Here is a 27,903-nt window from a genome sequence, read left to right on the forward strand (position 1 = left end):
CCACTCACTCACACCCTCAGTCAGTCACTCACCCACCCACTCACTCACTCACTCACCCACCCACCCACCAACTCACCCACTCACCCACCCACCCACTCACCCACTCACTCACTCACCCACCCACTCACTCACTCACCCACCCACCCACTCACCCACCCACTCACTCACCCACCCACTCACTCACTCACCCACCCGCTCACTCACCCACCCACTCACCCACCCACTCACCCACCCACCCACCCACTCACCCACCCACCCACTCACTCACCCACCCACCCACTCACCCACTCACTCACTCACTCACCCACTCACTCACCCACTCACTCACTCACCCATTCACTCACTCACTCACCCCCCCACTCACCCACTCACTCACTCACTCACCCACTCACTCACTCACCCACCCACCCACTCACTCACTCATCAACTTACTCATCCACTCACTCACTCATCCACTCACTCACTCGCTCACTCACCCACTTACTCACCCACTCACCCACTCACTCACTCACTCACCCACTCACTCATCCACTCACTCACTCACCCACTCACTCACTCACTCACCCACTCACTCAGTCACTCACCCACTCACTCACTCACTCACCCACTCACCCACCCACTAACCCACCCACTCACTCACACCCTCAGTCAGTCACTCACCCACCCACTCACTCACTCACTCACCCACCCACCCACCAACTCACCCACTCACCCACCCACCCACTCACCCACTCACTCACTCACCCACCCACTCACTCACTCACCCACCCACCCACTCACCCACCCACTCACTCACCCACCCACTCACTCACTCACCCACCCGCTCACTCACCCACCCACTCACCCACCCACTCACCCACCCACCCACCCACTCACCCACCCACCCACTCACTCACCCACCCACCCACTCACCCACTCACTCACTCACTCACCCACTCACTCACCCACTCACCCACCCACTCACTCACCCACTCACTCACTCACCCACTCACTCACTCACTCACCCACTCACCCACCCACCCACTCACTCACTCACCCACTCACCCAACTCACTCACTCACTCACCTACTCACTCACTCACTCACCCACCCACTCACTCACCCACCCACTCACTCACCCATCCACTCACTCACTCACTCACCCACCCACTCACTCACCCACCCACTCACTCACCCACTCACCCACCCACTCACTCACCCAATCACTCACCCACTCACTCACTCACCCACTCACCCACCCACTCACTCACCCACTCACCCACCCACCCACTCACCCACTCACTCACTCACCCTCCTCACTCACCCACTCACCCACCCACTCATCCACCCACTCACCCACCCACCCTCCTCACCGCTGTGCCCGCAGGCCGCAGGCAGAGTAAGCGTCAGCTGCGTAACGAGAAGGACAAACCCCTCCCCCCACTACTCGCCAGGGTGGGCGGCAACATCGAGGTGGGTGGGTGGGTGAGTGAGTGAGTGGGTGGGTGGGTGGGTGAGTGAGTGGGTGGGTGAGTGAGTGAGTGGGTGGGTGAGTGAGTGGGTGGGTGGGTGGGTGAGTGGGTGGGTGGGTGAGTGAGTGAGTGATGGGTGGGTGGGTGAGTGGGTGGGTGAGTGGGTGGGTGAGTGGGTGAGTGGGTGGGTGAGTGGGTGGGTGAGTGAGTGAGTGGGTGGGTGAGTGAGTGGGTGGGTGAGTAAGTGGGTGAGTGAGTGAGTGGGTGAGTGGGTGGGTGAGTGGGTGGGTGAGTGGGTGGGTGGGTGAGTGAGTGGGTGGGTGAGTAAGTGGGTGAGTGAGTGAGTGGGTGAGTGGGGAGGTGAGTGTGTGGGTGGGGAGGTGGGGAGGTGAGTGGGTGAGTGAGTGAGTGGGTGGGGAGGTGAGTGGGTGGGTGGGTGAGTGAGTGAGTGGGTGAGTGAGTGAGTGGGTGAGTGGGTGGGTGGGTGAGTGAGTGAGTGAGTGGGTGAGTGAGTGGGTGAGTGGGTGGGTGAGTGAGTGAGTGAGTGGGTGGGTGGGTGGGTGAGTGGGTGGGTGAGTGGGTGGGTGGGTGGGTGAGTGAGTGGGTGGGTGGGTGAGTGGGTGAGTGGGTTGGTGAGTGAGTGGGTGGGTGGGTGGGTGAGTGGGTGGGTGGGTGAGTGAGTGAGTGATGGGTGGGTGGGTGAGTGGGTGGGTGAGTGGGTGGGTGAGTGGGTGAGTGGGTGGGTGAGTGGGTGGGTGAGTGAGTGAGTGGGTGGGTGAGTGAGTGGGTGGGTGAGTAAGTGGGTGAGTGAGTGAGTGGGTGAGTGGGTGGGTGAGTGGGTGGGTGAGTGGGTGGGTGGGTGAGTGAGTGGGTGGGTGAGTAAGTGGGTGAGTGAGTGAGTGGGTGAGTGGGGAGGTGAGTGTGTGGGTGGGGAGGTGGGGAGGTGAGTGGGTGAGTGAGTGAGTGGGTGGGGAGGTGAGTGGGTGGGTGGGTGAGTGAGTGAGTGGGTGAGTGAGTGAGTGGGTGAGTGGGTGGGTGGGTGAGTGAGTGAGTGGGTGAGTGAGTGGGTGAGTGGGTGGGTGAGTGAGTGAGTGAGTGGGTGGGTGGGTGGGTGAGTGGGTGGGTGAGTGGGTGGGTGGGTGGGTGAGTGAGTGGGTGGGTGGGTGAGTGGGTGAGTGGGTTGGTGAGTGAGTGGGTGGGTGGGTGAGTGAGTGGGTGGTTGGGTGAGTGAGTGGGTGAGTGAGTGAGTGGGTGAGTGGGTGGGTGAGTGGGTGAATGAGTGGGTGAGTGGGTGAATGAGTGGGTGAGTGGGTGAGTGGTTGAGTGAGTGGGTGGGCGGTAGCTATTGACAGAGCGCTGCCTGCAAACGTGCTATTATTACGAAGTAACACGCAACACACATTCCTTACAGGTGAGTCACCTGCCAAGTGCCTGATTTACTGGGGGGCACGTGCCCCCTACCACCCCCCTCCCCCCCCAATGATCCCATCTAAACCCCCCACTGCCACAGTGCTGATTAGTATTATTACGTGCCCGGGGACTTTACGAGATCATGGCAATGTGATTATCAGCTACTCGCTGAATTGTGCCCAGTTGCGTCTACAGATTCCACGACTTCCACAGAAGGCAATCGACGGCTTCAGCGAGCACGATGGGGGAAACAATGATACAAAAAAATATATATAAAACAATAGAATTATCGCGACGTTTCGACTGCAACACCAGCAATCATCATCAGGTGTGAAAACCACAGCTGACGATGATGATGATTGCTGCTTGTGTTACAGTGGAAACCACAGCTGATGACGATGATGATTGCTGCTTGTGTTACAGTGAAAACCACAGCTGATGATGATTGTGTTACAGTGGAAACCACAGCTGATGATGATTGCCTCTTGTGTTACAGTGAAAACCACAGCTGACGATGATTGCTGCTTGTGTTACAGTGAAAACCACAGCTGATGATGATTGCTGCTTGTGTTACAGTGAAAACCACAGCTGACGATGGTGATGATGATTGTGTTACAGTGAACACCACAGCTGATGATGATTGCTGCTTGTGTTACAGTGAAAACCACAGCTGACTATGATGATTGTGTTACAGTGAAAACCACATCTGATGATGATTGCTGCTTGTGTTACAGTGGAAACCACAGCTGCTGATGATGATTGCTGCTTGTGTTACAGTGAAAACCACAGCTGACTATGATGATTGCTGCTTGTGTTACAGTGAAAACCACAGCTGATGATGATTGCTGCTCGTGTTACAGTGAAACCACAGCTGATGATGATGATTGCTGCTTGTGTTACAGTGAAAACCACAGCTGATGATGATGATTGCTGCTTGTGTTACAGTGAAAACCACAGCTGATGATGATGATGATGATTGCTGCTTGTGTTACAGTGAAAACCACAGCTGACGATGATGATTGCTGCTTGTGTTACAGTGAAAACCACAGCTGATGATGATGATTGCTTCTTGTGTTACAGTGAAAACCACAGCTGATGATGATGATTGCTGCTTGTGTTACAGTGAAAACCACAGCTGACGATGATTGCTGCTTGTGTTACAGTGAAAACCACAGCTGACGATGATTGTCGCTTGTGTTACAGTGAAAACCACAGCTGATGATGATTGCCGCTTGTGTTACAGTGAAAACCACAGCTGATGATGATGATAGCTGCTTGTGTTACAGTGAAAACCACAGCTGATGATGATTGCTGCTTGTGTTACAGTGAAAACCACAGCTGATGATGATGATGATTGCTGCTTGTGTTACAGTGAAAACCACAACTGACGATGATGATTGCCGCTTGTGTTACAGTGAAAACCACAGCTGATGATGATGATGATTGCTGCTTGTGTTACAGTGAAAACCACAGCTGACGATGATGATGATTGCTGCTTGTGTTACTGTGAAAACCACAGCTGTAAAGTCACCACCACGTAGAAGGAAAACAATAAAATAATAAAAATATAAAACAATAAAATTATTGTAAAACAATAAAATTATTATTCTTGGTTCTTTCGGTAAATTCACCACCACGTTAGAATGGAAACAATAAAATAATAACTAAAATATAAAACAATAAAATTATTATTCTTGGTTCTTTCGGTAAAGTCACCACCGCCTAGAAGGGAAGCAATAAAATAATAAAAATATAAAAAATACAATTATTGTAAAACAATAAAATTATTATTCTTGGTTCTTTCGGTAAAGTCACCACGTAGAAGGGAAACAATAAAATAATAAAAATATAAAACAATAAAATTATTATTCTTGGTTCTTTCGGTAAAGTCACCACCGCCTAGAAGGGAAACAGTAAAATAATAAAAATATAAAACAATAAAATTATTGTAAAACAATACAATTATTATTCTTGGTTCTTTCGGTAAAGTCACCACCACGTTAGAAGGGAAACAATAAAATAATAAAAAATATAAAACAATACAATTATTATTCTTGGTTCTTTCGGTAAAGTCACCACCACGTTAGAATGGAAACAATAAAATAATAAAAATAAAAAAACAATACAATTATTATTCTTGGTTCTTTGGGTAAAGTCACCACCACGTTAGAATGGAAACAATAAAATAATAAAAATATAAAACTATAAAATTATTATTCTTGGTTATTTCGGTAAAGTCACCACCGCGTTAGAAGGGAAACAATAAAATAATAAAAATATAAAACAATAAAATTATTGTAAAACAATAAAATTATTATTCTTGGTTCTTTCGGTAAAGTCACCACCATGTTAGAATGGAAACAATAAAATAATAAAAATATAAAACAATAAAATTATTGTAAAACAATAAAATTATTATTCTTGGTTCTCTCGGTAAAGTCACCACCGCGTAGAAGGGAAACAATAAAATAATAAAAAAAAACAATAAAATTATTATTCTTGGTTCTTTCGGTAAAGTCACCACCGCCTAGAAGGGAAACAATAAAATAATAAAAATATAAAACAATAAAATTATTATTCTTGGTTCTTTCGGTAAAGTCACCACCGCGTAGAAGGGAAACAATAAAATAATAATAATTTTTTTTATCATCAATTCATTGTTTCCCTTCTACGTGGTGACTTTACCGAACGAATCAAGAATATCAAAAGAACCACGCTCTGATTAATATCTAGGTGTGTGCATTTGTCCTTGAAACTGATTGACCAACAGCAGAGAGAGAGAGCAAGAGATTAGTGGGCTTTATTTTGAAAGCCCAGTCTAAGAGCGGCGTCGGACCAGAGGATGAATAAAACCTCGTGAAGATAAAATATAAATTGGGTCACAGGTCCTTCCAGTGATCACTGATACGTTGAAATTACGGCTTTGGTTTTTGGTGCTTTGGAAAATGATTTTTTCATTATTATTATTCGTGGTTTGGACATGTTTGTGTTGGTGTTGTAGCACGGAGTTTAGACCGAGGGCCTTAATCTAATTCAGTCGTCTTGAATTTCCACTTGAAGCTCTCGTGAATGCGAGGATTCACCTACTTTGGTCCTTTCGGTAAAGTCACCGCCACGTAGAGTGATAATAAAATAACGAATTGATAAAATAACAATAAGAATAAAATAATAAATTGATAAAATAACAATAAGAATAAATTAATAAATTGATAAAATAACAATAACAATAAAATAATGAATTGATAAAATAACAAGAATAATAAAATAATAAATTAATAAAATAATAATAAAATAATAAATTGATAAAATACCAATAAAATAATAAATTGATAACATAACAATAATAATAAAATAATAAATCGATAAAATGACGATAACAATAAAATAATAAATTAATAAAATGGCATTAATAATAAAATAATAAATTGATAAAATAACAATAAGAATGAAATAATAAATTGATAAAATAACAATAAGATTAAAATAAATTGATAAAATAACAATAAGGATAAAATAATACATTGATAAAATAACAATAAGGATAAAATAATAAAATGAACTAAGAATAAATTAATAAAATAACACTATAAAATTCTCACGACGTTTCAGCCACAACACAGTCTCGTCCCTTCACCTGATGAAGGCCGCTTGTGTTGTGGTCGAAACGTCGTGAGAATTGTATTGTGTTATTTTATTAATTCATTAATTTATTAATTTATTCTCAATCTAAGTTGTCTTGTTGTTGTTGTTGTTTGACTTTTCATCACGCTGGGATTTGTTCGCAACGCTTTTTTATTTTGTCAGGAATATTTTTTTGGGCCGTTTTTAAAAAATAAATAAAATAAAATAAAATTTTGTCGTCACGGATTTTCAGAATTTTGCACAAAGTCAGGCGCGGTCACTTTAAGATTTTCCTTGTTCGTGTTTTGGATTTTGTTGTTTTCGTTTCGTTTGTCGTGGTGGTGGTCCCACCCCCATTCAAGAGCAGAATGACTCCACAGGGCTATACCAAAAAATTTTTTAAATTAAAAATGTTTTGATTTAAAGCTTTCGTGACTGCAGTAATTCATAATGTTAGTTCTTTCGGTAAAGTCACGTTGAAGGGAAACAACAAAATAATAAAATATATATTATTTTGTTGTTTGAAATAATAAAATATATATTATTTTGTTGTTTAAAATAATAAAATATATATTATTTTGTTGTTTCCCTTCAACGTGACTTTACCGAAAGAACTAAGCATATAAAAATGTTTTTAAAAAATATATTTTTTTTAAATAGAAAAAATGTTTTAATTATTTTTAATTTTTTAAAAAAAAATAAAAAATATATATTTTTAATTTTAAAAAAATTCGAATTTTTTTTAATTAAAAAAAATGCAACATTTTTTTAACATTTTTTATTTGACATTTTTTTAAATGTAAAAAAAAAAAAAAAAATTTTTTAATTTTTTTTGTAATTAAAAAAAATAAAAAAATGAATGAAGCCAGCGGTCGTGAGCTAGCCCCCCACCCCCTGCTGTGCCCCCCACCACGCCCCCTGCCGTGCCCCCCACCCAACCCCGCTGCCCCCCCCGACTCTCCGGCCGCAGGTGCTGGGCTTCAACGTGCGTCAGCGCAAGGCGTTTGTGAACGCCATCATGCGCTACGGGATGCCTCCACAGGACGCGTTCAGCGCCCACTGGCTCGTCAGGGACCTCAGGGGGAAGAGCGAAAAGGAATTCCGGTGAGGGCGGGGCTTAGCAGGGGGAGGGGCCTAGGGGAGGAGAGAGAGAGGTGGGGGGTGGGGGTGGTGGGGGAGAGGGGAGGGGGCGTGGGGGTATGGGGGGTGGGGTGGGGGGGTTGGGGGAGGAGGGGGGGGGCGTAATGGAGTCTGTCTGTGTGTGTGTGTCTGTGTGTGTGTGTCTGTGTGTGTGTCTCTGTGTGTGTGTCTGTGTGTGTCTCTGTGTGTGTGTGTCTCTGTGTGTGTGTGTCTGTGTGTGTGTGTCTGTGTGTGTGTGTCTCTGTGTGTGTGTGTGTGTCTGTGTGTGTGTGTCTGTGTGTGTGTGTCTGTGTGTGTGTGTGTCTGTGTGTGTGTGTCTGTGTGTGTGTGTCTGTGTGTGTGTCTCCGTATGTGTGTGTGTGTGTCTGTGTGTGTGTGTCTCTGTGTGTGTGTGTGTCTGTCTGTGTGTCTGTGTGTGTGTGTCTGTGTGTGTGTGTCTATCTGTGTGTGTGTGTCTCTGTGTGTGTGTCTCTGTGTGTGTCTGTGTGTCTCTATGTGTGTGTGTCTATCTGTGTGTGTGTCTCTGTGTGTGTCTCTGTCTGTGTGTGTCTCTGTGTGTGTGTCTGTGTGTCTCTGTGTGTGTCTATCTGTGTGTGTGTGTCTCTGTGTGTGTGTCTCTGTCTGTGTGTCTCTGTGTGTGTGTCTGTGTGTCTCTGTGTGTGTCTGTGTGTGTCTCTGTCTGTGTGTCTCTGTGTGTCTGTGTGTGTGTCTATGTGTATGTGTGTCTATCTGTGTGTCTCTGTGTGTGTCTGTGTGTGTGTCTCTGTGTGTGTGTGTCTCTGTGTGTGTGTGTCTCTGTCTGTGTGTCTCTGTGTGTCTGTGTCTCTGTGTGTCTGTGTGTCTCTGTGTGTGTGTCTGTGTGTCTCTGTGTGTGTCTCTGTGTGTATGTGTGTCTATCTGTGTGTGTGTGTCTCTGTGTGTCTCTGTGTGTGGGTGTCTCTGTGTGTGTGTGTCTCTGTCTGTGTGTCTCTGTGTGTGTCTCTGTATGTGTGTCTATCTGTGTGTGTGTCTCTGTCTGTGTGTCTCTGTGTGTGTGTGTCTCTGTGTGTGTATGTCTCTGTCTGTGTGTCTCTGTGTGTGTGTCTGTGTATCTCTGTGTGTCTCTGTGTGTATGTGTGTCTATCTCTGTGTGTGTCTCTGTCTGTGTCTCTGTGTGTGTGTGTCTGTGTGTGTGTCTCTGTCTGTGTGTCTCTGTGTGTGTGTGTCTCTGTGTGTGTGTCTCTGTCTGTGTGTCTCTGTGTGTCTCTGTATGTGTGTCTATCTGTGTGTGTGTCTCTGTCTGTGTGTCTGTGTGTGTGTGTGTCTGTGTGTCTCTGTGTGTGTCTCTGTGTGTATGTGTGTCTATCTGTGTGTGTGTGTCTCTGTCTGTGTGTCTCTGTGTGTGTGTCTCTGTGTGTCTGTGTGTCTCTGTGTGTGTCTGTGTGTCTCTGTGTGTGTCTCTGTGTGTATGTGTGTCTATCTGTGTGTGTGTCTCTGTCTGTGTGTCTCTGTGTGTGTGTATCTCTGTGTTTCTGTGTGTCTCTGTGTGTGTGTGTATGTGTGTCTATCTGTGTGTGTCTCTGTGTGTATGTGTGTCTATCTGTGTGTGTCTCTGTCTGTGTGTCTCTGTGTGTGTCTCTGTATGTGTGTCTATCTGTGTGTGTGTCTCTGTCTGTGTGTCTCTGTGTGTGTGTCTCTCTGTGTGTGTGTCTCTGTCTGTGTGTCTCTGTGTGTGTGCGTGTCTGTGTATCTCTGTGTGTGTCTCTGTGTGTATGTGTGTCTATCTGTGTGTGTGTGTCTCTGTCTGTGTGTCTGTGTGTGTGTGTCTCTCTGTGTGTGTGTGTCTCTGTCTGTGTGTCTGTGTGTGTGTGTCTCTGTGTGTGTCTCTGTCTGTGTGTCTCTGTGTGTGTCTCTGTATGTGTGTCTATCTGTGTGTGTGTCACTGTCTGTGTGTCTCTGTGTGTGTGTGTCTCTGTGTGTGTGTGTCTCTGTCTGTGTGTCTCTGTGTGTGTGTGTGTCTGTCTGTGTGTCTCTGTGTGTGTGTGTGTGTGTCTCTGTCTGTGTGTCTCTGTGTGTGTGTCTCTGTCTGTGTGTCTCTGTGTGTGTGTCTCTGTGTGTGTGTCTCTGTGTGTGTGTGTCTGTGTGTGTGTCTCTGTGTGTGTGTCTGTGTGTGTGTGTCTCTATCTGTGTGTCTCTGTGTGTGTGTCTCTGTCTGTGTGTCTGTGTGTGTGTGTCTCTGTCTGTGTGTCTCTGTGTGTGTGTGTGTCTCTGTCTGTGTGTCTCTGTGTGTGTCTCTGTGTGTGTGTCTCTGTGTGTGTGTGTCTCTGTGTGTGTCTCTGTGTCTCTGTGTGTGTGTCTGTGTGTGTGTCTCTGTCTGTGTGTCTCTGTGTGTGTGTCTGTGTGTATCTGTCTGTGTGTCTCTGTCTGTGTGTCTGTGTGTGTCTCTGTGTGTGTGTGTCTCTGTGTGTGTCTCTCTGTGTGTCTCTGTGTGTCTCCCCGTGTCTCTCTCCCCGTGTCTCAGGGCCTACGTGTCTCTCTTCATGCGTCATCTGTGTCTCTGTGTGTGTCTCTGTATGTGTCTCTGTGTGTCTCTGTGTGTCTCCCCGTGTCTCTGTGTGTGTGTCTCAGGGCCTACGTGTCTCTCTTCATGCGTCATCCGTGTCTCTGTGTGTGTCTCCCCGTGTCTCCCCGTGTCTCTGTCTGTGTGTCTCAGGGCCTACGTGTCTCTCTTCATGCGTCACCTGTGTCTCTGTGTGTCTCTGTGTGTGTGTCTCTGTGTGTGTCTCCCCGTGTCTCCCCGTGTCTCTGTCTGTGTGTCTCACGGCCTACGTGTCTCTCTTCATGCGTCACCTGTGTCTCTGTGTGTCTCTGTGTGTGTGTCTCTGTGTGTGTGTCTCTGTGTGTGTGTCTCTGTGTGTATGTGTCTCTGTGTGTCTCCTCGTGTGTCTGTGTGTCTCTGTGAGTCCCTGTGTCTCTGTGTGTCTCTGTGTGTCTCTGTGTATCTCTGTGTGTCTCTGTGTGTGTCTCTGTGCGTCTCTGTGAGTCTCTGTGTGTCTCTGTGTGTCTCTGTGTGTCTCTGTGTCTCTGTGTGTGTCTCTGTGTGTGTCTCTGTGTGTCTCTGTGTGTCTGTGTGTCTCTGTGTGCGTGCTGTATCTCTGTGTGTCTGTGTGTGTGTGTCTCTGTGTGTGTCTCTCTGTGTGTCTCTGTGTGTCTCCCCGTGTCTCTCTCCCCGTGTCTCAGGGCCTACGTGTCTCTCTTCATGCGTCACCTGTGTTTCTGTGTGTCTCTGTGTGTGTGTCTCTGTGTGTCTCTGTGTGTCTCTCCCCGTGTCTCTCTCCCCGTGTCTCAGGGCCTACGTGTCTCTCTTCATGCATCACCTGTGTCTCTGTGTGTCTCTGTGTGTCTGTGTGTGTCTCTGTGTGTCTCTGTGTGTGTCTCTGTGTGTGTCGCTGTGTGTCTCTGTGTGTGTGTCTCTCTGTGTGTGTCTCCCCGTGTGTCTCTCCCCGTGTCTCAGGGCCTACGTGTCTCTCTTCATGCGTCACCCGTGTCTCTGTGTGTCTCTGTGTGTGTGTCTCTGTGTGTCTCTGTGTGTGTGTCTCTGTGTGTGTGTCTCTGTGTGTGTGTCTTTCTCTGTGTCTCCCCGTGTCTCTGTCTGTGTGTCTCTGTGTGTGTGTCTCTGTGTGTGTGTCTCTGTCTCTCTCTGTGTGTCTCCCCGTGTCTCTGTCTGTGTGTCTCAGGGCCTACGTGTTTCTCTTCATGCGTCACCTGTGTCTCTGTGTGTCTCTTTGTCTCCCTGTGTCTCTCTGTGTGTCTCTGTGTCTGTGTCTCTCCCCGTGTCTCTGTCTGTGTGTCTCAGGGCCTACGTGTCTCTCTTCATGCGTCATCTGTGTCTCTGTGTGTCTCTGTGTGTCTCTCTGTGTGTATCTGTGTCTCTCTCTGTGTCTCTGTGTGTGTCTCAGGGCCTACGTGTCTCTATTAATGCGTCACCTGTGTCTCTGTGTGTCTCCCCGTGTCTCTCTCCCCGTGTCTCAGGGCCTACGTGTCTCTCTTCATGCGTCACCTGTGTCTCTGTGTGTGTGTGTCTCTGTGTGTGTGTCTCTGTGTGTCTCCCCGTGTCTCTGTCTGTGTGTCTCAGGGCCTACGTGTCTCTCTTCATGCGTCACCTGTGTCTCTGTGTGTCTCTGTGTGTGTGTCGCTGTGTGTCTCTGTGATTCTCTGTGTCTCTGTGTGTCTCTGTGTGTGTCTCTGTGTGTCTCTGTGTGTCTCTCTGTGTCTCTGTCTGTGTGTCTCAGGGCCTACGTGTCTCTCTTCATGCGTCACCTGTGTCTCTGTGTGTCTCTGTGTGTGTGTCTCTGTGTGTCTCTGTGTGTGTGTCTCTGTGTGTGTGTCTCTGTGTGTCTCCCCGTGTCTCCCCGTGTCTCTCTCCCCGTGTCTCAGGGCCTACGTGTCTCTCTTCATGCGTCACCTGTGTCTCTGTGTCTCTCTGTGTGTGTGTCTCTGTGTGTGTGTCTCTGTGTGTCTCTCTCTGTGTGTCTCCCCGTGTCTCTGTCTGTGTGTCTCAGGGCCTACGTGTCTCTCTTCATGCGTCACCTGTGTCTCTGTGTGTCTCTGTGTGTCTCTGTGTGTATGTCTCTCTGTGTGTGTCTCTCTGTGTGTGTCTCCCCGTGTCTCTGTGTGTGTGTCTCTCTGTGTGTGTCTCCCCGTGTCTCTCTCCCCGTGTCTCAGGGCCTACGTGTCTCTCTTCATGCGTCACCTGTGTCTCTGTGTGTCTCTGTGTGTGTGTGTCTCTGTGTGTGTCTCTGTGTGTCTCCCCGTGTCTCTGTGTGTGTCTCAGGGCCTACGTGTCTCTCTTCATGCGTCACCCGTGTCTCTGTGTGTGTCTCTGTGTGTCTCTCTGTGTCTCCCCGTGTCTCTGTGTGTGTCTCTGTGTCTCTCTGTCTCTCCCCGTGTCTCTCTCCCCGTGTCTCAGGGCCTACGTGTCTCTCTTCATGCGTTACCTGTGTCTCTGTGTCTCTCTCTGTGTCTCTGTGTGTGTCTCTCTCTGTGTCTCTGTGTGTGTCTCTGTGTGTGTCTCTGTGTGTCTCTGTGTGTCTCTCCGTGTCTCTGTCTGTGTGTCTCAGGGCCTACGTGTCTCTCTTCATGCGTCACCTGTGTCTCTGTGTGTCTCTGTGTGTGTCTCTGTGTGTCTCTGTGTCTCTGTGTGTGTGTATCTGTGTGTCTCTGTGTGTGTCTCTCTCTGTGTGTCTCCCCGTGTCTCTCTCCCCGTGTCTCAGGGCCTACGTGTCTCTCTTCATGCGTCACCTGTGTCTCTGTGTGTGTGTATCTGTGTGTGTCTCTCTGTGTGTGTCTCTCTGTGTGTGTCTCCCCGTGTCTCTCTCCCCGTGTCTCTGTGTGTCTCTGTGTCTCTGTGTGTGTCTCTCTTCATGCGTCATCTGTGTCTCTGTGTGTCTCTGTGTGTGTCTCTCTGTGTGTCTCTCTGTGTGTCTCTCTGTGTCTCTCCCTGTCTCTCCCCGTGTCTCTCTCCCCGTGTCTCAGGGCCTACGTGTCTCTCTTCATGCGTCATCTGTGTCTCTGTGTGTCTCTGTGTCTCCCCGTATCTCTGTGTGTGTCTCTGTGTCTCTGTGTGTCTCTGTGTCTCTGTGTGTGTGTCTCAGGGCCTACGTGTCTCTCTTCATGCGTCATCTGTGTCTCTGTGTGTCTCTGTGTCTCCCCGTATCTCTGTGTGTGTCTCTGTGTCTCTGTGTCTCCCCGTGTCTCTGTCTGTGTCTCAGGGCCTACGTGTCTCTCTTCATGCGTCATCTGTGTCTCTGTGTGTGTCTCTGTGTCTCTGTGTGTGTCTCTGTGTGTGTCTCTGTGTCTCTGTGTGTGTGTCTCAGGGCCTACGTGTCTCTCTTCATGCGTCATCTGTGTCTCTGTGTGTGTCTCTGTGTGTCTCAGGGCCTACGTGTCTCTCTTCATGCGTCATCTGTGTCTGTGTCTCTCCCCGTCTCTCTGTGTGTGTCTCAGGGCCTACGTGTCTCTCTTCATGCGTCACCTGTGTCTCTGTGTGTGTCTCTGTGTCTGTGTCTCTCCCCGTGTCTCTGTGTGTGTCTCAGGGCCTACGTGTCTCTCTTCATGCGTCATCTGTGTCTCTGTGTGTGTCTCTGTGTCTCTGTGTGTGTGTCTCAGGGCCTACGTGTCTCTCTTCATGCATCACCTGTGTCTCTGTGTGTGTCTCTGTGTCTCTGTGTGTGTGTCTCAGGGCCTACGTGTCTCTCTTCATGCGTCATCTGTGTCTCTGTGTGTCTCTGTGTGTGTCTCTGTGTCTCTGTGTGTGTGTCTCAGGGCCTACGTGTCTCTCTTCATGCGTCATCTGTGTCTCTGTGTGTGTCTCTGTGTGTCTCTGTGTCCCCCGTGTCTCTGTGTGTGTGTCTCAGGGCCTACGTGTCTCTCTTCATGCGTCATCTGTGTCTCTGTATGTCTATGTGTCTCTGTGTGTCTCTGTGTCTCTGTGTGTGTCTCTCTGTGTCTCTGTGTGTGTGTCTCAGGGCCTACGTGTCTCTCTTCATGCGTCATCTGTGTCTCTCTGTGTGTCTCTGTGTGTCTCTGTGTGTGTGTGTGTCTCTGTGTGTCTCTGTGTCTCTGTGTGTGTCTCTCTGTGTCTCTGTGTGTGTGTCTCAGGGCCTACGTGTCTCTCTTCATGCGTCATCTGTGTCTCTGTGTGTGTCTCTTTGTCTCTGTGTGTCTCTCTGTGTCTCTGTGTGTGTGTCTCAGGGCCTACGTGTCTCTCTTCATGCGTCACCTGTGTCTCTGTGTGTGTCTCTGTGTCTGTGTCTCTCCCCGTGTCTCTGTGTGTGTGTCTCAGGGCCTACGTGTCTCTCTTCATGCGTCATCTGTGTCTCTGTGTGTCTCTCTGTGTGTGTCTCTCTCCCCGTGTCTCAGGGCCTACGTGTCTCTCTTCATGCGTCATCTGTGTCTCTGTGTGTCTCTCTGTGTGTGTCTCTCTCCCCGTGTCTCAGGGCCTACGTGTCTCTCTTCATGCGTCATCTGTGTCTCTGTGTGTCTCCCCGTGTCTCTCTCCCCGTGTCTCAGGGCCTACGTGTCTCTCTTCATGCGTCATCTGTGTCTCTGTGTGTCTCTCTGTGTGTGTCTCTCTCCCTGTGTCTCAGGGCCTACGTGTCTCTCTTCATGCGTCATCTGTGTCTCTGTGTGTCTCCCCGTGTCTCTCTCCCCGTGTCTCAGGGCCTACGTGTCTCTCTTCATGCGTCATCTGTGTCTCTGTGTGTCTCCCCGTGTCTCTCTCCCCGTGTCTCAGGGCCTACGTGTCTCTCTTCATGCGTCATCTGTGTCTGTGTCTCTCCCCGTGTCTCTGTGTGTGTGTCTCAGGGCCTACGTGTCTCTCTTCATGCGTCATCTGTGTCTGTGTCTCTCCCCGTGTCTCTGTGTGTGTGTCTCAGGGCCTACGTGTCTCTCTTCATGCGTCATCTGTGTCTCTCTGTGTGTCTCTGTGTGTCTCTGTGTGTGTGTGTGTCTCTGTGTGTCTCTGTGTCTCTGTGTGTGTCTCTCTGTGTCTCTGTGTGTGTGTCTCAGGGCCTACGTGTCTCTCTTCATGCGTCATCTGTGTCTCTGTGTGTGTCTCTGTGTCTGTGTCTCTCCCCGTGTCTCTGTGTGTGTCTCAGGGCCTACGTGTCTCTCTTCATGCGTCATCTGTGTCTCTGTGTGTCTCTCTGTGTGTGTCTCTCTCCCCGTGTCTCAGGGCCTACGTGTCTCTCTTCATGCGTCATCTGTGTCTGTGTCTCTCCCCGTGTCTCTGTGTGTGTCTCAGGGCCTACGTGTCTCTCTTCATGCGTCATCTGTGTCTGTGTCTCTCCCCGTGTCTCTGTGTGTGTCTCAGGGCCTACGTGTCTCTCTTCATGCGTCATCTGTGTCTCTGTGTGTCTCCCCGTGTCTCTCTCCCCGTGTCTCAGGGCCTACGTGTCTCTCTTCATGCGTCATCTGTGTCTCTGTGTGTCTCCCCGTGTCTCTCTCCCCGTGTCTCAGGGCCTACGTGTCTCTCTTCATGCGTCATCTGTGTCTCTGTGTGTCTCCCCGTGTCTCTCTCCCCGTGTCTCAGGGCCTACGTGTCTCTCTTCATGCGTCATCTGTGTCTCTGTGTGTCTCCCCGTGTCTCTCTCCCCGTGTCTCAGGGCCTACGTGTCTCTCTTCATGCGTCATCTGTGTCTCTGTATGTCTCCCCGTGTCTCTCTCCCCGTGTCTCAGGGCCTACGTGTCTCTCTTCATGCGTCATCTGTGTCTCTCTGTGTGTCTCTGTGTGTCTCTGTGTGTGTGTGTCTCTGTGTGTCTCTGTGTCTCTGTGTGTGTCTCTCTGTGTCTCTGTGTGTGTGTCTCAGGGCCTACGTGTCTCTCTTCATGCGTCATCTGTGCGAGCCGGGCGCGGACGGTGCAGACACTTTCGCCGACGGAGTTCCCCGTGAGGGCCTCTCCAGACAGCACGTGCTCACCCGCATCGGAGTGATGTCGCTCGTCCGCAAGAAGGTGGACACGGCGAGGGGTGACTAGGGGGTGACTAGGGGGTGACTAGGGGGTGACTAGGGGGTGACTAGGGGGTGTCTAGGGGGTGACTAGGGGCCTCTCCAGGCAGCACGTGCTCACCCGCATCGGAGTGATGTCGCTCGTCCGCAAGAAGGTGGACACGGCGAGGGGTGACTAGGGGGTGACTAGGGGGTGACTAGGGGGTGACTAGGGGGTGACTAGGGGGTGTCTAGGGGGTGACTAGGGGCCTCTCCAGGCAGCACGTGCTCACCCGCATCGGAGTGATGTCGCTCGTCCGCAAGAAGGTGGACACGGCGAGGGGTGACTAGGGGGTGACTAGGGGGTGACTAGGGGGTGACTAGGGGGTGACTAGGGGCCTCTCCAGACAGCACGTGCTCACCCGCATCGGAGTGATGTCGCTCGTCCGCAAGAAGGTGGACACGGCGAGGGGTGACTAGGGGGTGACTAGGGGGTGACTAGGGGCCTCTCCAGGCAGCACGTGCTCACCCGCATCGGAGTGATGTCGCTCGTCCGCAAGAAGGTGGACACGGCGAGGGGTGACTAGGGGGTGACTAGGGGGTGACTAGGGGGTGACTAGGGGCTTGTCCAGACAGCACGTGCTCACCCGCATCGGAGTGATGTCGCTCGTCCGCAAGAAGGTGGACACGGCGAGGGGTGACTAGGGGGTGACTAGGGGGTGACTAGGGGGTGACTAGGGGGTGACTAGGGGCCTCTCCAGACAGCACGTGCTCACCCGCATCGGAGTGATGTCGCTCGTCCGCAAGAAGGTGGACACGGCGAGGGGTGACTAGGGGGTGACTAGGGGGTGACTAGGGGCCTCTCCAGACAGCACGTGCTCACCCGCATCGGAGTGATGTCGCTCGTCCGCAAGAAGGTGGACACGGCGAGGGGTGACTAGGGGGTGACTAGGGGGTGACTAGGGGCCTCTCCAGGCAGCACGTGCTCACCCGCATCGGAGTGATGTCGCTCGTCCGCAAGAAGGTGGACACGGCGAGGGGTGACTAGGGGGTGACTAGGGGGTGACTAGGGGGTGACTAGGGGGTGACTAGGGGTGACTAGGGGGTGACTAGGGGCTGTCCAGACAGCACGTGCTCACCCGCATCGGAGTGATGTCGCTCGTCCGCAAGAAGGTGGACACGGCGAGGGGTGACTAGGGGGTGACTAGGGGGTGACTAGGGGCCTCTCCAGACAGCACGTGCTCACCCGCATCGGAGTGATGTCGCTCGTCCGCAAGAAGGTGGACACGGCGAGGGGTGACTAGGGGGTGACTAGGGGGTGACTAGGGGTGACTAGGGGGTGACTAGGGGGTGACTAGGGGGTGACTAGGGGGTTGTCCAGACAGCACGTGCTCACCCGCATCGGAGTGATGTCGCTCGTCCGCAAGAAGGTGGACACGGCGAGGGGTGACTAGGGGTGACTAGGGGGTGACTAGGGGGTGACTAGGGGGTGACTAGGGGTGACTAGGGGGTGACTAGGGGGTGACTAGGGGTGACTAGAGGTGACTAGGGGGTGACTAGGGGGTGACTGGGGTTGACTAGGGGGTGACTAGGGGTGACTAGGGGTGACTAGCGGGTGACTTTGGGTGACTAGGGGTGACTAGGGAATGACTAGGGAATGACTAGGGGTGACTAGGGGGTGACTAGGGGTGACTAGGGGGTGACTAGGGGGTGACTAGGAGCTGTCCAGACAGCACGTGCTCACCCGCATCGGAGTGATGTCGCTCGTCCGCAAGAAGGTGGACACGGCGAGGGGTGACTAGGGAGTGACTAGGGGGTGACTAGGGGGTGACTAGGGGTGACTAGGGGGTGACTAGGGGGTGACTAGGGGCCTCTCCAGACAGCACGTGCTCACCCGCATTGGAGTGATGTCGCTCATCCGCAAGAAGGTGGACACGGCGAGGGGTGACTAGGGGGTGACTAGGGGGTGACTAGGGGGTGACTAGGGGGTGACTAGGGGGTGACTAGGGGTGACTAGAGGTGACTAGGGGGTGACTAAGGGGTGACTGGGGTTGACTAGGGGGTGACTAGGGGTGACTAGGGGTGACTAGCGGGTGACTTGGGGTGACTAGGGGTGACTAGGGAATGACTAGGGAATGACTAGGGGTGACTAGGGGGTGACTAGGGGTGACTAGGGGTGACTAGGGGGTGACTAGGGGGTGACTAGGAGCTGTCCAGACAGCACGTGCTCACCCACATCGGAGTGATGTCGCTCGTCCGCATTAAGGTGGACACGGCGAGGGGTGACTAGGGGGTGACTAGGGGGTGACTAGGGGGTGACTAGGGGTGACTAGGGGGTGACTAGGGGGTGACTAGGGCCTCTCCAGGCAGCACGTGCTCACCCGCATCGGAGTGATGTCGCTCGTCCGCAAGAAGGTGGACACAGCGAGGGGTGACTAGGGGGTGACTAGGGGGTGACTAGGGGGTGACTAGGGGGTGACTAGGGGGTGACTAGGGGCTCTCCAGACAGCACGTGCTCACCCGCATCGGAGTAATGTCGCTCGTCCGCAAGAAGGTGGACACGGCGAGGGGTGACTAGGGGGTGACTAGGGGGTGAATAGGGGGTGACTAGGGGGTGACTAGGGGGTGACTAAGGGGTGACTAGGGGCCTCTCCAGACAGCACGTGCTCACCCGCATCGGAGTGATGTCGCTCGTCCGCAAGAAGGTGGACACGGCGAGGGGTGACTAGGGGGTGACTAGGGGGTGACTAGGGGGTGACTAGGGGGTGACTAGGGGGTGACTAGGGGGTGACTAGGGGCCTCTCCAGACAGCACGTGCTCACCCGCATCGGAGTGATGTCGCTCGTCCGCAAGAAGGTGGACACGGCGAGGGGTGACTAGGGGGTGACTAGGGGGCGACTAGGGGGTGACTAGGGGGTGACTAAGGGGTGACTAGGGGGTGACTAGGGGGTGACTAGGGGGTGACTAGGGGCCTGTCCAGACAGCACGTGCTCACCCGCATCGGCGTGATGTCGCTCGTCCACAAGAAGGTGGACACGGCGAGGGGTGACTAGGGGGTGACTAGGGGGTGACTAGGGGCCTCTCCAGACAGCACGTGCTCACCCGCATCGGAGTGATGTCGCTCGTCCGCAAGAAGGTGGACATGGCAAGGGGTGACTAGGGGGTGACTAGGGGGTGACTAGGGGGTGACTAGGGGTGACTAGGGGGTGACTAGGGGGTGACTGGGGTTGACTAGGGGGTGACTAGGGGTGACTAGGGGTGACTAGCGGGTGACTTGGGGTGACTAGGGGTGACTAGGGATGACTAGGGAATGACTAGGGGTGACTAGGGGGTGACTAGGGGTGACTAGGGGTGACTAGGGGGTGACTAGGGGGTGACTAGGAGCTGTCCAGACAGCACGTGCTCACCCGCATCGGAGTGATGTCACTCGTCCGCAAGAAGGTGGACACGGCGAGGGGTGACTCGGGGTGACTAGGGGGTGACTAGGGGGTGACTAGGGGTGACTAGGGGTGACTAGGGGGTGACTAGGGGGTGACTAGGGGTGACTAGGGGGTGACTAGGGGGTGACTAGGGGTGACTAGGGGGTGACTAGGGGGTGACTAGGGGTGACTAGGGGGTGACTAGGGGATGACTAGGGGTGACTAGGGGGTGACTCGGGGTGACTAGGGGGTGACTAGGGGTGACTAGGGGTGACTAGGGGTGACTAGGGGGTGACTAGGGGGTGACTAGGGGCCTCTCCAGACAGCACGTGCTCACCCGCATCGGAGTGATGTCGCTCGTCCGCAAGAAGGTGGACACGGCGAGGGGTGACGAGGGGGTGACTAGGGGGTGACTAGGGGGTGACTAGGGGGTGACTAGGGGCTCTCCAGACAGCACGTGCTCACCCGCATCGGAGTGATGTCGCTCGTCCGCAAGAAGGTGGACATGGCAAGGGGTGACTAGGGGGTGACTAGGGGGTGACTAGGGGGTGACTAGGGGGTGACTAGGGGTGACTAGGGGGTGACTAGGTGGTGACTGGGGTTGACTAGGGGGTGACTAGGGGTGACTAGGGGTGACTAGCGGGTGACTTGGGGTGACTAGGGGTGACTAGGGATGACTAGGGAATGACTAAGGGTGACTAGGGGGTGACTAGGGGTGACTAGGGGGTGACTAGGGGGTGACTAGGAGCTGTCCAGACAGCACGTGCTCACCCGCATCGGAGTGATGTCGCTCGTCCGCAAGAAGGTGGACACGGAGGGGGTGACTCGGGGATGTGACTAAGGTGACTATAAGAAACACTATAGGGGTGACTATATGGGCGCTCTATAGGGGTGACTATGTGAGGCGACTGGGCGTGAAAACGGGAGATGGTTTTGCATGGATGGTGGACGAATCTGTGAGTGAGTGAGTGGGCGACTCTGTGGCTGAGTGAGTGAGTGGGCGACTCTGTGGCTGAGTGAGTGAGTGGGCGACTCTGTGACTGACTGAGTGAGTGAGTGGGCGACTCTGTGGCTGAGTGAGTGAGTGAGTGGGCGACTCTGTGACTGACTGAGTGAGTGGGCGACTTTGTGGCTGAGTGAGTGAGTGGGCGACTCTGTGGCTGAGTGAGTGAGTGGGCGACTCTGTGACTGACTGAGTGAGTGAGTGGGCGACTCTGTGGCTGAGTGAGTGAGTGGGCGACTCTGTGACTGACTGAGTGAGTGGGCGACTCTGTGGCTGAGTGATAGAGTGGGCGACTCTGTGACTGAGTGAGTGAGTGGGCGACTCTGTGACTGAGTGAGTGAGTGGGCGACTCTGTGGCTGAGTGAGTGAGTGGGCGACTCTGTGACTGAGTGAGTGAGTGGACGACTCTGTGAATGAGTGAGTGAGTGGGCGACTCTGTGGCTGAGTGAGTGAGTGGGCGACTCTGTGGCTGAGTGAGTGAGTGGGCGACTCTGTGGCTGAGTGAGTGAGTGGGCGACTCTGTGACTGAGTGAGTGGGCGACTCTGTGGCTGAGTGAGTGAGTGGGCGACTCTGTGGCTGAGTGAGTGAGTGGGCGACTCTGTGACTGAGTGAGTGAGTGGACGACTCTGTGACTGAGTGAGTGAGTGGGCGACTCTGTTGCTGAGTGAGTGAGTGGGCGACTCTGTGGCTGAGTGAGTGAGTGAGTGGGCGACTCTGTGACTGAGTGAGTGAGTGGGCGACTCTGTGACTGAGTGAGTGAGTGGACGACTCTGTGACTGAGTGAGTGAGTGGGCGACTCTGTTGCTGAGTGAGTGAGTGGGCGACTCTGTGGCTGAGTGAGTGAGTGAGTGGCCGACTCTGTGACTGAGTGAGTGAGTGGGCGACTCTGTGACTGAGTGAGTGAGTGGACGACTCTGTGACTGAGTGAGTGAGTGGGCGACTCTGTTGCTGAGTGAGTGAGTGGGCGACTCTGTGGCTGAGTGAGTGAGTGAGTGGGCGACTCTGTGGCTGAGTGAGTGAGTGGCCGACTCTGTGACTGAGTGAGTGAGTGGGCGACTCTGTGACTGAGTGAGTGAGTGGGCGACTCTGTGGCTCATTGAGTGAGTGAGTGGACGACTCTGTGACTGAGTGAGTGAGTGGACGACTCTGTGGCTGATTGAGTGAGTGGGCGACTCTGTGACTGACTGAGTGAGTGGGCGACTCTGTGGCTGAGTGAGTGAGTGGACGACTCTGTGACTGAGTGAGTGAGTGGACGACTCTGTGACTGAGTGAGTGAGTGGGCGACTCTGTGGCTGAGTGAGTGAGTGGGCGACTCTGTGACTGAGTGAGTGAGTGGGCGACTCTGTGACTGAGTGAGTGAGTGGGCGACTCTGTGACTGAGTGAGTGAGTGAGTGGGCGACTCTGTGACTGAGTGAGTGGGCGACTCTGTGACTGAGTGAGTGAGTGGGCGACTCTGTGACTGAGTGATTGAGTGGACGACTCTGTGACTGAGTGAGTGAGTGGGCGACTCTGTGACTGAGTGAGTGAGTGAGTGGGCGACTCTGTGGCTGAGTGAGTGAGTGGGCGACTCTGTGACTGAGTGAGTGAGTGGGCGACTCTGTGACTGACTGAGTGAGTGAGTGGGCGACTCTGTGGCTGAGTGAGTGAGTGGGCGACTCTGTGACTGACTGAGTGAGTGGGCGACTCTGTGGCTGAGTGAGTGAGTGGGCGACTCTGTGACTGAGTGAGTGAGTGGACGACTCTGTGAATGAGTGAGTGAGTGGGCGACTCTGTGGCTGAGTGAGTGAGTGGGCGACTCTGTGGCTGAGTGAGTGAGTGGGCGACTCTGTGGCTGAGTGAGTGAGTGGGCGACTCTGTGACTGAGTGAGTGAGTGGGCGACTCTGTGACTGAGTGACTGAGTGAGTGAGTGGGCGACTCTGTGGCTGAGTGAGTGGGTGGGCGACTCTGTGACTGAGTGAGTGGGCGACTCTGTGACTGAGTGAGTGAGTGGGCGACTCTGTGACTGAGTGAGTGAGTGGGCGACTCTGTGACTGAGTGAGTGAGTGGGCGACTCTGTGACTGAGTGAGTGAGTGGGCGACTCTGTGGCTGAGTGAGTGGGCGACTTTGTGACTGACTGAGTGAGTGAGTGGGCGACTTTGTGACTGACTGAGTGAGTGAGTGGGCGACTCTGTGGCTGAGTGAGTGAGTGGGCGACTCTGTGGCTCAGTAAGTGAGTGAGTGGGCGACTCTGTGGCTGAGTGAGTGAGTGGGCGACTCTGTGACTGACTGAGTGAGTGAGTGGGCGACTCTGTGAGTGAGTGAGTGAGTGGGCGACTCTGTGACTGACTGAGTGAGTGGGCGACTCTGTGACTGACTGAGTGGGCGACTCTGTGACTGAGTGAGTGAGTGGGCGACTCTGTAGCTGACTGACTGAGTGAGTGAGTGAGTGGGCGACTCTGTGACTGAGTGAGTGAGTGGGCGACTCTGTGACTGAGTGAGTGAGTGGGCGACTCTGTGACTGGGTGAGTGAGTGGGCGACTCTGTGACTGACTGACTGAGTGAGTGAGTGGGCGACTCTGTGACTGAGTGAGTGAGTGGGCGACTCTGTGACTGAATGAGTGAGTGGGCGACTCTGTGGCTGAGTGAGTGGGCGACTCTGTGACTGAGTGAGTGAGTGAGCGACTCTGTGGCTGAGTGAGTGAGTGGGCGACTCTGTGACTGACTGAGTGAGTGAGTTGGCGACTCTGTAACTGAGTGAGTGAGTGGGCGACTCTGTGACTGAGTGAGTGAGTGGGCGACTATGTGACTGACTGAGTGAGTGGGCGACTCTGTGGCTGAGTGAGTGAGTGGGCGACTATGTGGCTGAGTGAGTGAGTGGGCGACTCTGTGGCTGAGTGAGTGAGTGGGCGACTCTGTGGCTGAGTGAGTGAGTGGGCGACTCTGTGGCTGAGTGAGTGAGTGGGCGACTCTGTGGCTGAGTGAGTGAGTGGGCGACTCTGTGACTGACTGAGTGAGTGGGCGACTCTGTGGCTGAGTTAGTGAGTGGGCGACTCTGTGGCTGAGTGAGTGAGTGGGCGACTCTGTGGCTGAGTGAGTGAGTGGGCGACTCTGTGGCTGAGTGAGTGAGTGGGCGACTCTGTGGCTGAGTGAGTGAGTGGGCGACTCTGTGACTGAGTGAGTGAGTGGGCGACTCTGTGGCTGAGTGAGTGAGTGGGCGACTCTGTGACTGAGTGAGTGAGTGGGCGACTCTGTGGCTGAGTGAGTGAGTGGGCGACTCTGTGACTGAGTGAGTGACTCTGTGGCTGAGTGAGTGAGTGGGCGACTCTGTGACTGAGTGAGTGAGTGGGCGACTCTGTGGCTGAGTGAGTGAGTGAGTGGGCGACTCTGTGACTGAGTGAGTGAGTGGGCGACTCTGTGGCTGAGTGAGTGAGTGAGTGGGCGACTCTGTGACTGAGTGAGTGAGTGGGCGACTCTGTGACTGACTGAGTGAGTGGGCGACTCTGTGGCTGAGTGAGTGAGTGGGCGACTCTGTGACTGAGTGAGTGAGTGGGCGACTCTGTGGCTGAGTGAGTGAGTGGGCGACTCTGTGACTGAGTGAGTGAGTGAGTGGGCGACTCTGTGACTGACTGACTGAGTGAGTGGGCGACTCTGTGACTGAGTGAGTGGGTGGGCGACTCTGTGACTGAGTGAGTGACTCTGTGGCTGAGTGAGTGAGTGGGCGACTCTGTGACTGAGTGAGTGAGTGGGCGACTCTGCGACTGAGTGAGTGAGTGAGTGGGCGACTCTGTGACTGAGTGAGTGAGTGGGCGACTCTGTGGCTGAGTGAGTGAGTGAGTGGGCGACTCTGTGACTGAGTGAGTGAGTGGGCGACTCTGTGGCTGAGTGAGTGAGTGGGCGACTCTGTGACTGAGTGAGTGAGTGGGCGACTCTGTGACTGAGTGAGTGAGTGGGCGACTCTGTGGCTGAGTGAGTGAGTGAGTGGGCGACTCTGTGGCTGAGTGAGTGAGTGGGCGACTCTGTGGCTGAGTGAGTGAGTGGGCGACTCTGTGGCTGAGTGAGTGAGTGGGCGACTCTGTGACTGAGTGAGTGAGTGGGCGACTCTGTGGCTGAGTGAGTGAGTGGGCGACTCTGTGACTGAGTGAGTGAGTGGGCGACTCTGTGACTGAGTGAGTGAGTGGGCGACTCTGTGGCTGAGTGAGTGAGTGGGCGACTCTGTGGCTGAGTGAGTGAGTGGGCGACTCTGTGACTGACTGAGTGAGTGGGCGACTCTGTGGCTGAGTGAGTGAGTGGGCGACTCTGTGACTGAGTGAGTGAGTGGGCGACTCTGTGACTGAGTGAGTGAGTGGGCGACTCTGTGACTGAGTGAGTGTGTGAGCGATTCTGTGACTGAGTGAGTGAGTGGGCGACTCTGTGACTGAGTGAGTGGGCGACTCTGCGTGGGCGACTACAGGTGCAGGAGTTCTCCCACGTTAATGGGAGGTGGAGCATCCCGTCGCTCGCCATTGAGCGGAGTCGCCCACCGCTCGCTCCACCCCAACCCCTTTCGTCCGCTCCGCCGAGTCAACCCGGTAGTCAACCGCTCGCTCACTCACTCACTCAGTCCCCCGCTCACCCGCTCACTTACCCTTCACTCACCCACTCACTCACCCACTCATTCACTCGCCCGCTCACCCATTCACTCACTCACCCATTCACTCACTCACCCACTCACTCATCCACTCACCCACTCACTCACTCACCCACTCACCCACTCACTCACTCACCCACTCACCCACTCACCCACTCACCCACTCACCCACTCACTCACTCACCCACTCACCCACTCACTCACTCACTCACCCACTCACTCACTCACTCACCCACTCACTCGCTCACTCGCCCAGGGACACTCCCAGTGACAGCTGTCCCTGTGTGTGAGTCTGCTGTTGCTGTGTGGTGCTGTAGCCTAGGGGGTACCCCCAGTGACAGCTGTCCCTGTGTGTGAGTCTGCTGTTGCTGTGTGGTGCTGTAGCCTAGGGGGTACCTCCAGTGACAGCTGTCCCTGTGTGTGAGTCTGCTGTGTGGTGCTGTAGCCCTAGGGGACACCCCCAGTGACAGCTGTCCCTGTGTGTGAGTCTGCTGTGTGGTGCTGTAGCCCTAGGGGACACCCCCAGTGGCAGCTGTCCCTGTGTGTGAGTCTGCTGTGTGGTGCTGTAGCCCTAGGGGACACCCCCAGTGACAGCTGTCCCTGTGTGTGAGTCTGCTGTGTGGTGCTGTAGCCTAGGGGACACCCCCAGTGACAGCTGTCCCTGTGTGTGAGTCTGCTGTGTGGTGCTGTAGCCTAGGGGACACCCCCAGTGGCAGCTGTCCCTGTGTGGTGCTGTAGCCCTAGGGGACACCCCCAGTGACAGCTGTCCCTGTGTGTGAGTCTGCTGCTGTGTGGTGCTGTAGCCCTAGGGGGACACCCCCAGTGACAGCTGTCCCTGTGTGTGAGTCTGCTGTTGCTGTGTGGTGCTGTAGCCCTAGGGGACACCCCCAGTGACAGCTGTCCCTGTGTGAGTCTGCTGTGTGGTGCTGTAGTCTAGGGGACACCCCCAGTGGCAGCTGTCCCTGTGTGTGAGTCTGCTGTGTGGTGCTGTAGCCTAGGGGGCACCCCCAGTGGCAGCTGTCCCTGTGTGTGAGTCTGCTGTGTGGTGCTGTAGTCTAGGGGACACCCCCAGTGACAGCTGTCCCTGTGTGTGAGTCTGCTGTGTGGTGCTGTAGCCCTAGGGGACACCCCCAGTGACAGCTGTCCCTGTGTGTGAGTCTGCTGTGTGGTGCTGTAGCCTAGGGGGACACCCCCAGTGGCAGCTGTCCCTGTGTGTGAGTCTGCTGTTGCTGTGTGGTGCTGTAGCCCTAGGGGGACACCCCCAGTGGCAGCTGTCCCTGTGTGGTGCTGTAGCCCTAGGAGGACACCCCCAGTGGCAGCTGTCCCTGTGTGGTGCTGTAGCCCTAGGAGGACACCCCCAGTGGCAGCTGTCCCTGTGTGGTGCTGTAGCCCTAGGGGGTACCCCCAGTGACAGCTGTCCCTGTGTGTGAGTCTGCTGTGTGGTGCTGTAGCCCTAGGGGACACCCCCAGTGACAGCTGTCCCTGTGTGGTGCTGTAGCCCTAGGGGGACACCCCCAGTGGCAGCTGTCCCTGTGTGGTGCTGTAGCCCTAGGGGACACCCCCAGTGGCAGCTGTCCCTGTGTGGTGCTGTAGCCCTAGGGGACACCCCCAGTGACAGCTGTCCCTGTGTGGAGCTGTAGCCCTAGGGGGCACCCCCAGTGGCAGCTGTCCCTCTGTGGAGCTGTAGCCCTAGGGGACACCCCCAGTGACAGCTGTCCCTGTCACTCACACCCACTGCCCCGCCCACTCGCCCCCCGCCCCTCCCCCCTCCGTTGCCATAGCAACCCCCGGCCCTGGAGACCGTCCCGCCGTCCCCGCCCCTCCCGACTTGGCCCCCGCGGTTGCCGTGGAAACCGGGGCGGGCGCCCCCGCGGTTGCCGGGGCGACCGTCGAGGGGGAGGAGCCGGCGGAGAGGGCGGGGCCCGTAGCTGTCGAGGGGGCGGGGGATGGCCGGATGGGGGCGGGGCCTGCGGAGAAGGGGGAGGGGCCACGGGAGGGTGGGAGGAGGGGTGGAGGATGGGGAGGGGGTGGGGCTTAAGTCAGCACAGGAGGCAGAGCTGGTGAGTAACTCACTCACCACTCACTCACCACTCACCACTCACTCACCACTCAGTCACCACTCACCACTCACTCACCACTCACTCACCACTCACTCACTCACCACTCACTCACCACTCACCACTCACTCACCACTCACTCACTCACCACTCACTCACCACTCACCACTCACCACTCACTCACCACTCACTCACTCACCACTCACTCACCACTCACCACTCACTCACCACTCACTCACCACTCACTCACCACTCACTCACTCACCACTCACTCACCACTCACCACTCACTCACCACTCACTCACTCACCACTCACTCACCACTCACCACTCACTCACTCACCACTCACTCACCACTCACTCACTCACCACTCACTCACCACTCACCACTCACTCACCACTCACTCACCACTCACTCACCACTCACCACTCACTCACCACTCACTCACCACTCACCACTCACTCACCACTCACTCACCACTCACTCACCACTCACTCACCACTCACCACTCACTCACCACTCACCACTCACTCACCACTCACTCACTCACCACTCACCACTCACTCACTCACCACTCACTCACCACTCACTCACCACTCACTCACCACTCACTCACTCACTCACCACTCACTCACCACTCACTCACCACTCACTCACCACTCACCACTCACCACTCACTCACCACTCACCACTCACTCACCACTCACTCACCACTCACCACTCAC

The 27,903-nt window shown here is 53.7% G+C and overlaps 1 protein-coding gene across 1 annotated transcript in view; it reads left to right on the forward strand.

Annotated features, from left to right (window-relative positions):
* The window catches only part of LOC116937897 (chromodomain-helicase-DNA-binding protein 5-like), a 130,440-nt gene extending 103,281 nt beyond the window's left edge, over positions 1–27,159 (forward strand). Inside the window, exons 22-26 of the mRNA XM_076056456.1 lie at positions 1,366–1,451; positions 7,452–7,585; positions 15,970–16,114; positions 24,945–25,062; positions 26,903–27,159. Of these exons, the coding sequence (XP_075912571.1) occupies positions 1,366–1,451; positions 7,452–7,585; positions 15,970–16,114; positions 24,945–25,062; positions 26,903–27,159 (740 nt within the window). The remainder of the gene's footprint in view (positions 1–1,365; positions 1,452–7,451; positions 7,586–15,969; positions 16,115–24,944; positions 25,063–26,902) is intronic.
* Positions 27,160–27,903: the final 744 nt, after the last annotated feature.

The sequence above is a fragment of the Petromyzon marinus genome, chromosome 75 (genome assembly GCF_048934315.1).
Source record: "Petromyzon marinus isolate PM22_M1 ecotype Great Lakes invasive population chromosome 75, UKy_Petmar_22M1.pri1.0, whole genome shotgun sequence".
Lineage (NCBI taxonomy): Eukaryota > Metazoa > Chordata > Hyperoartia > Petromyzontiformes > Petromyzontidae > Petromyzon > Petromyzon marinus.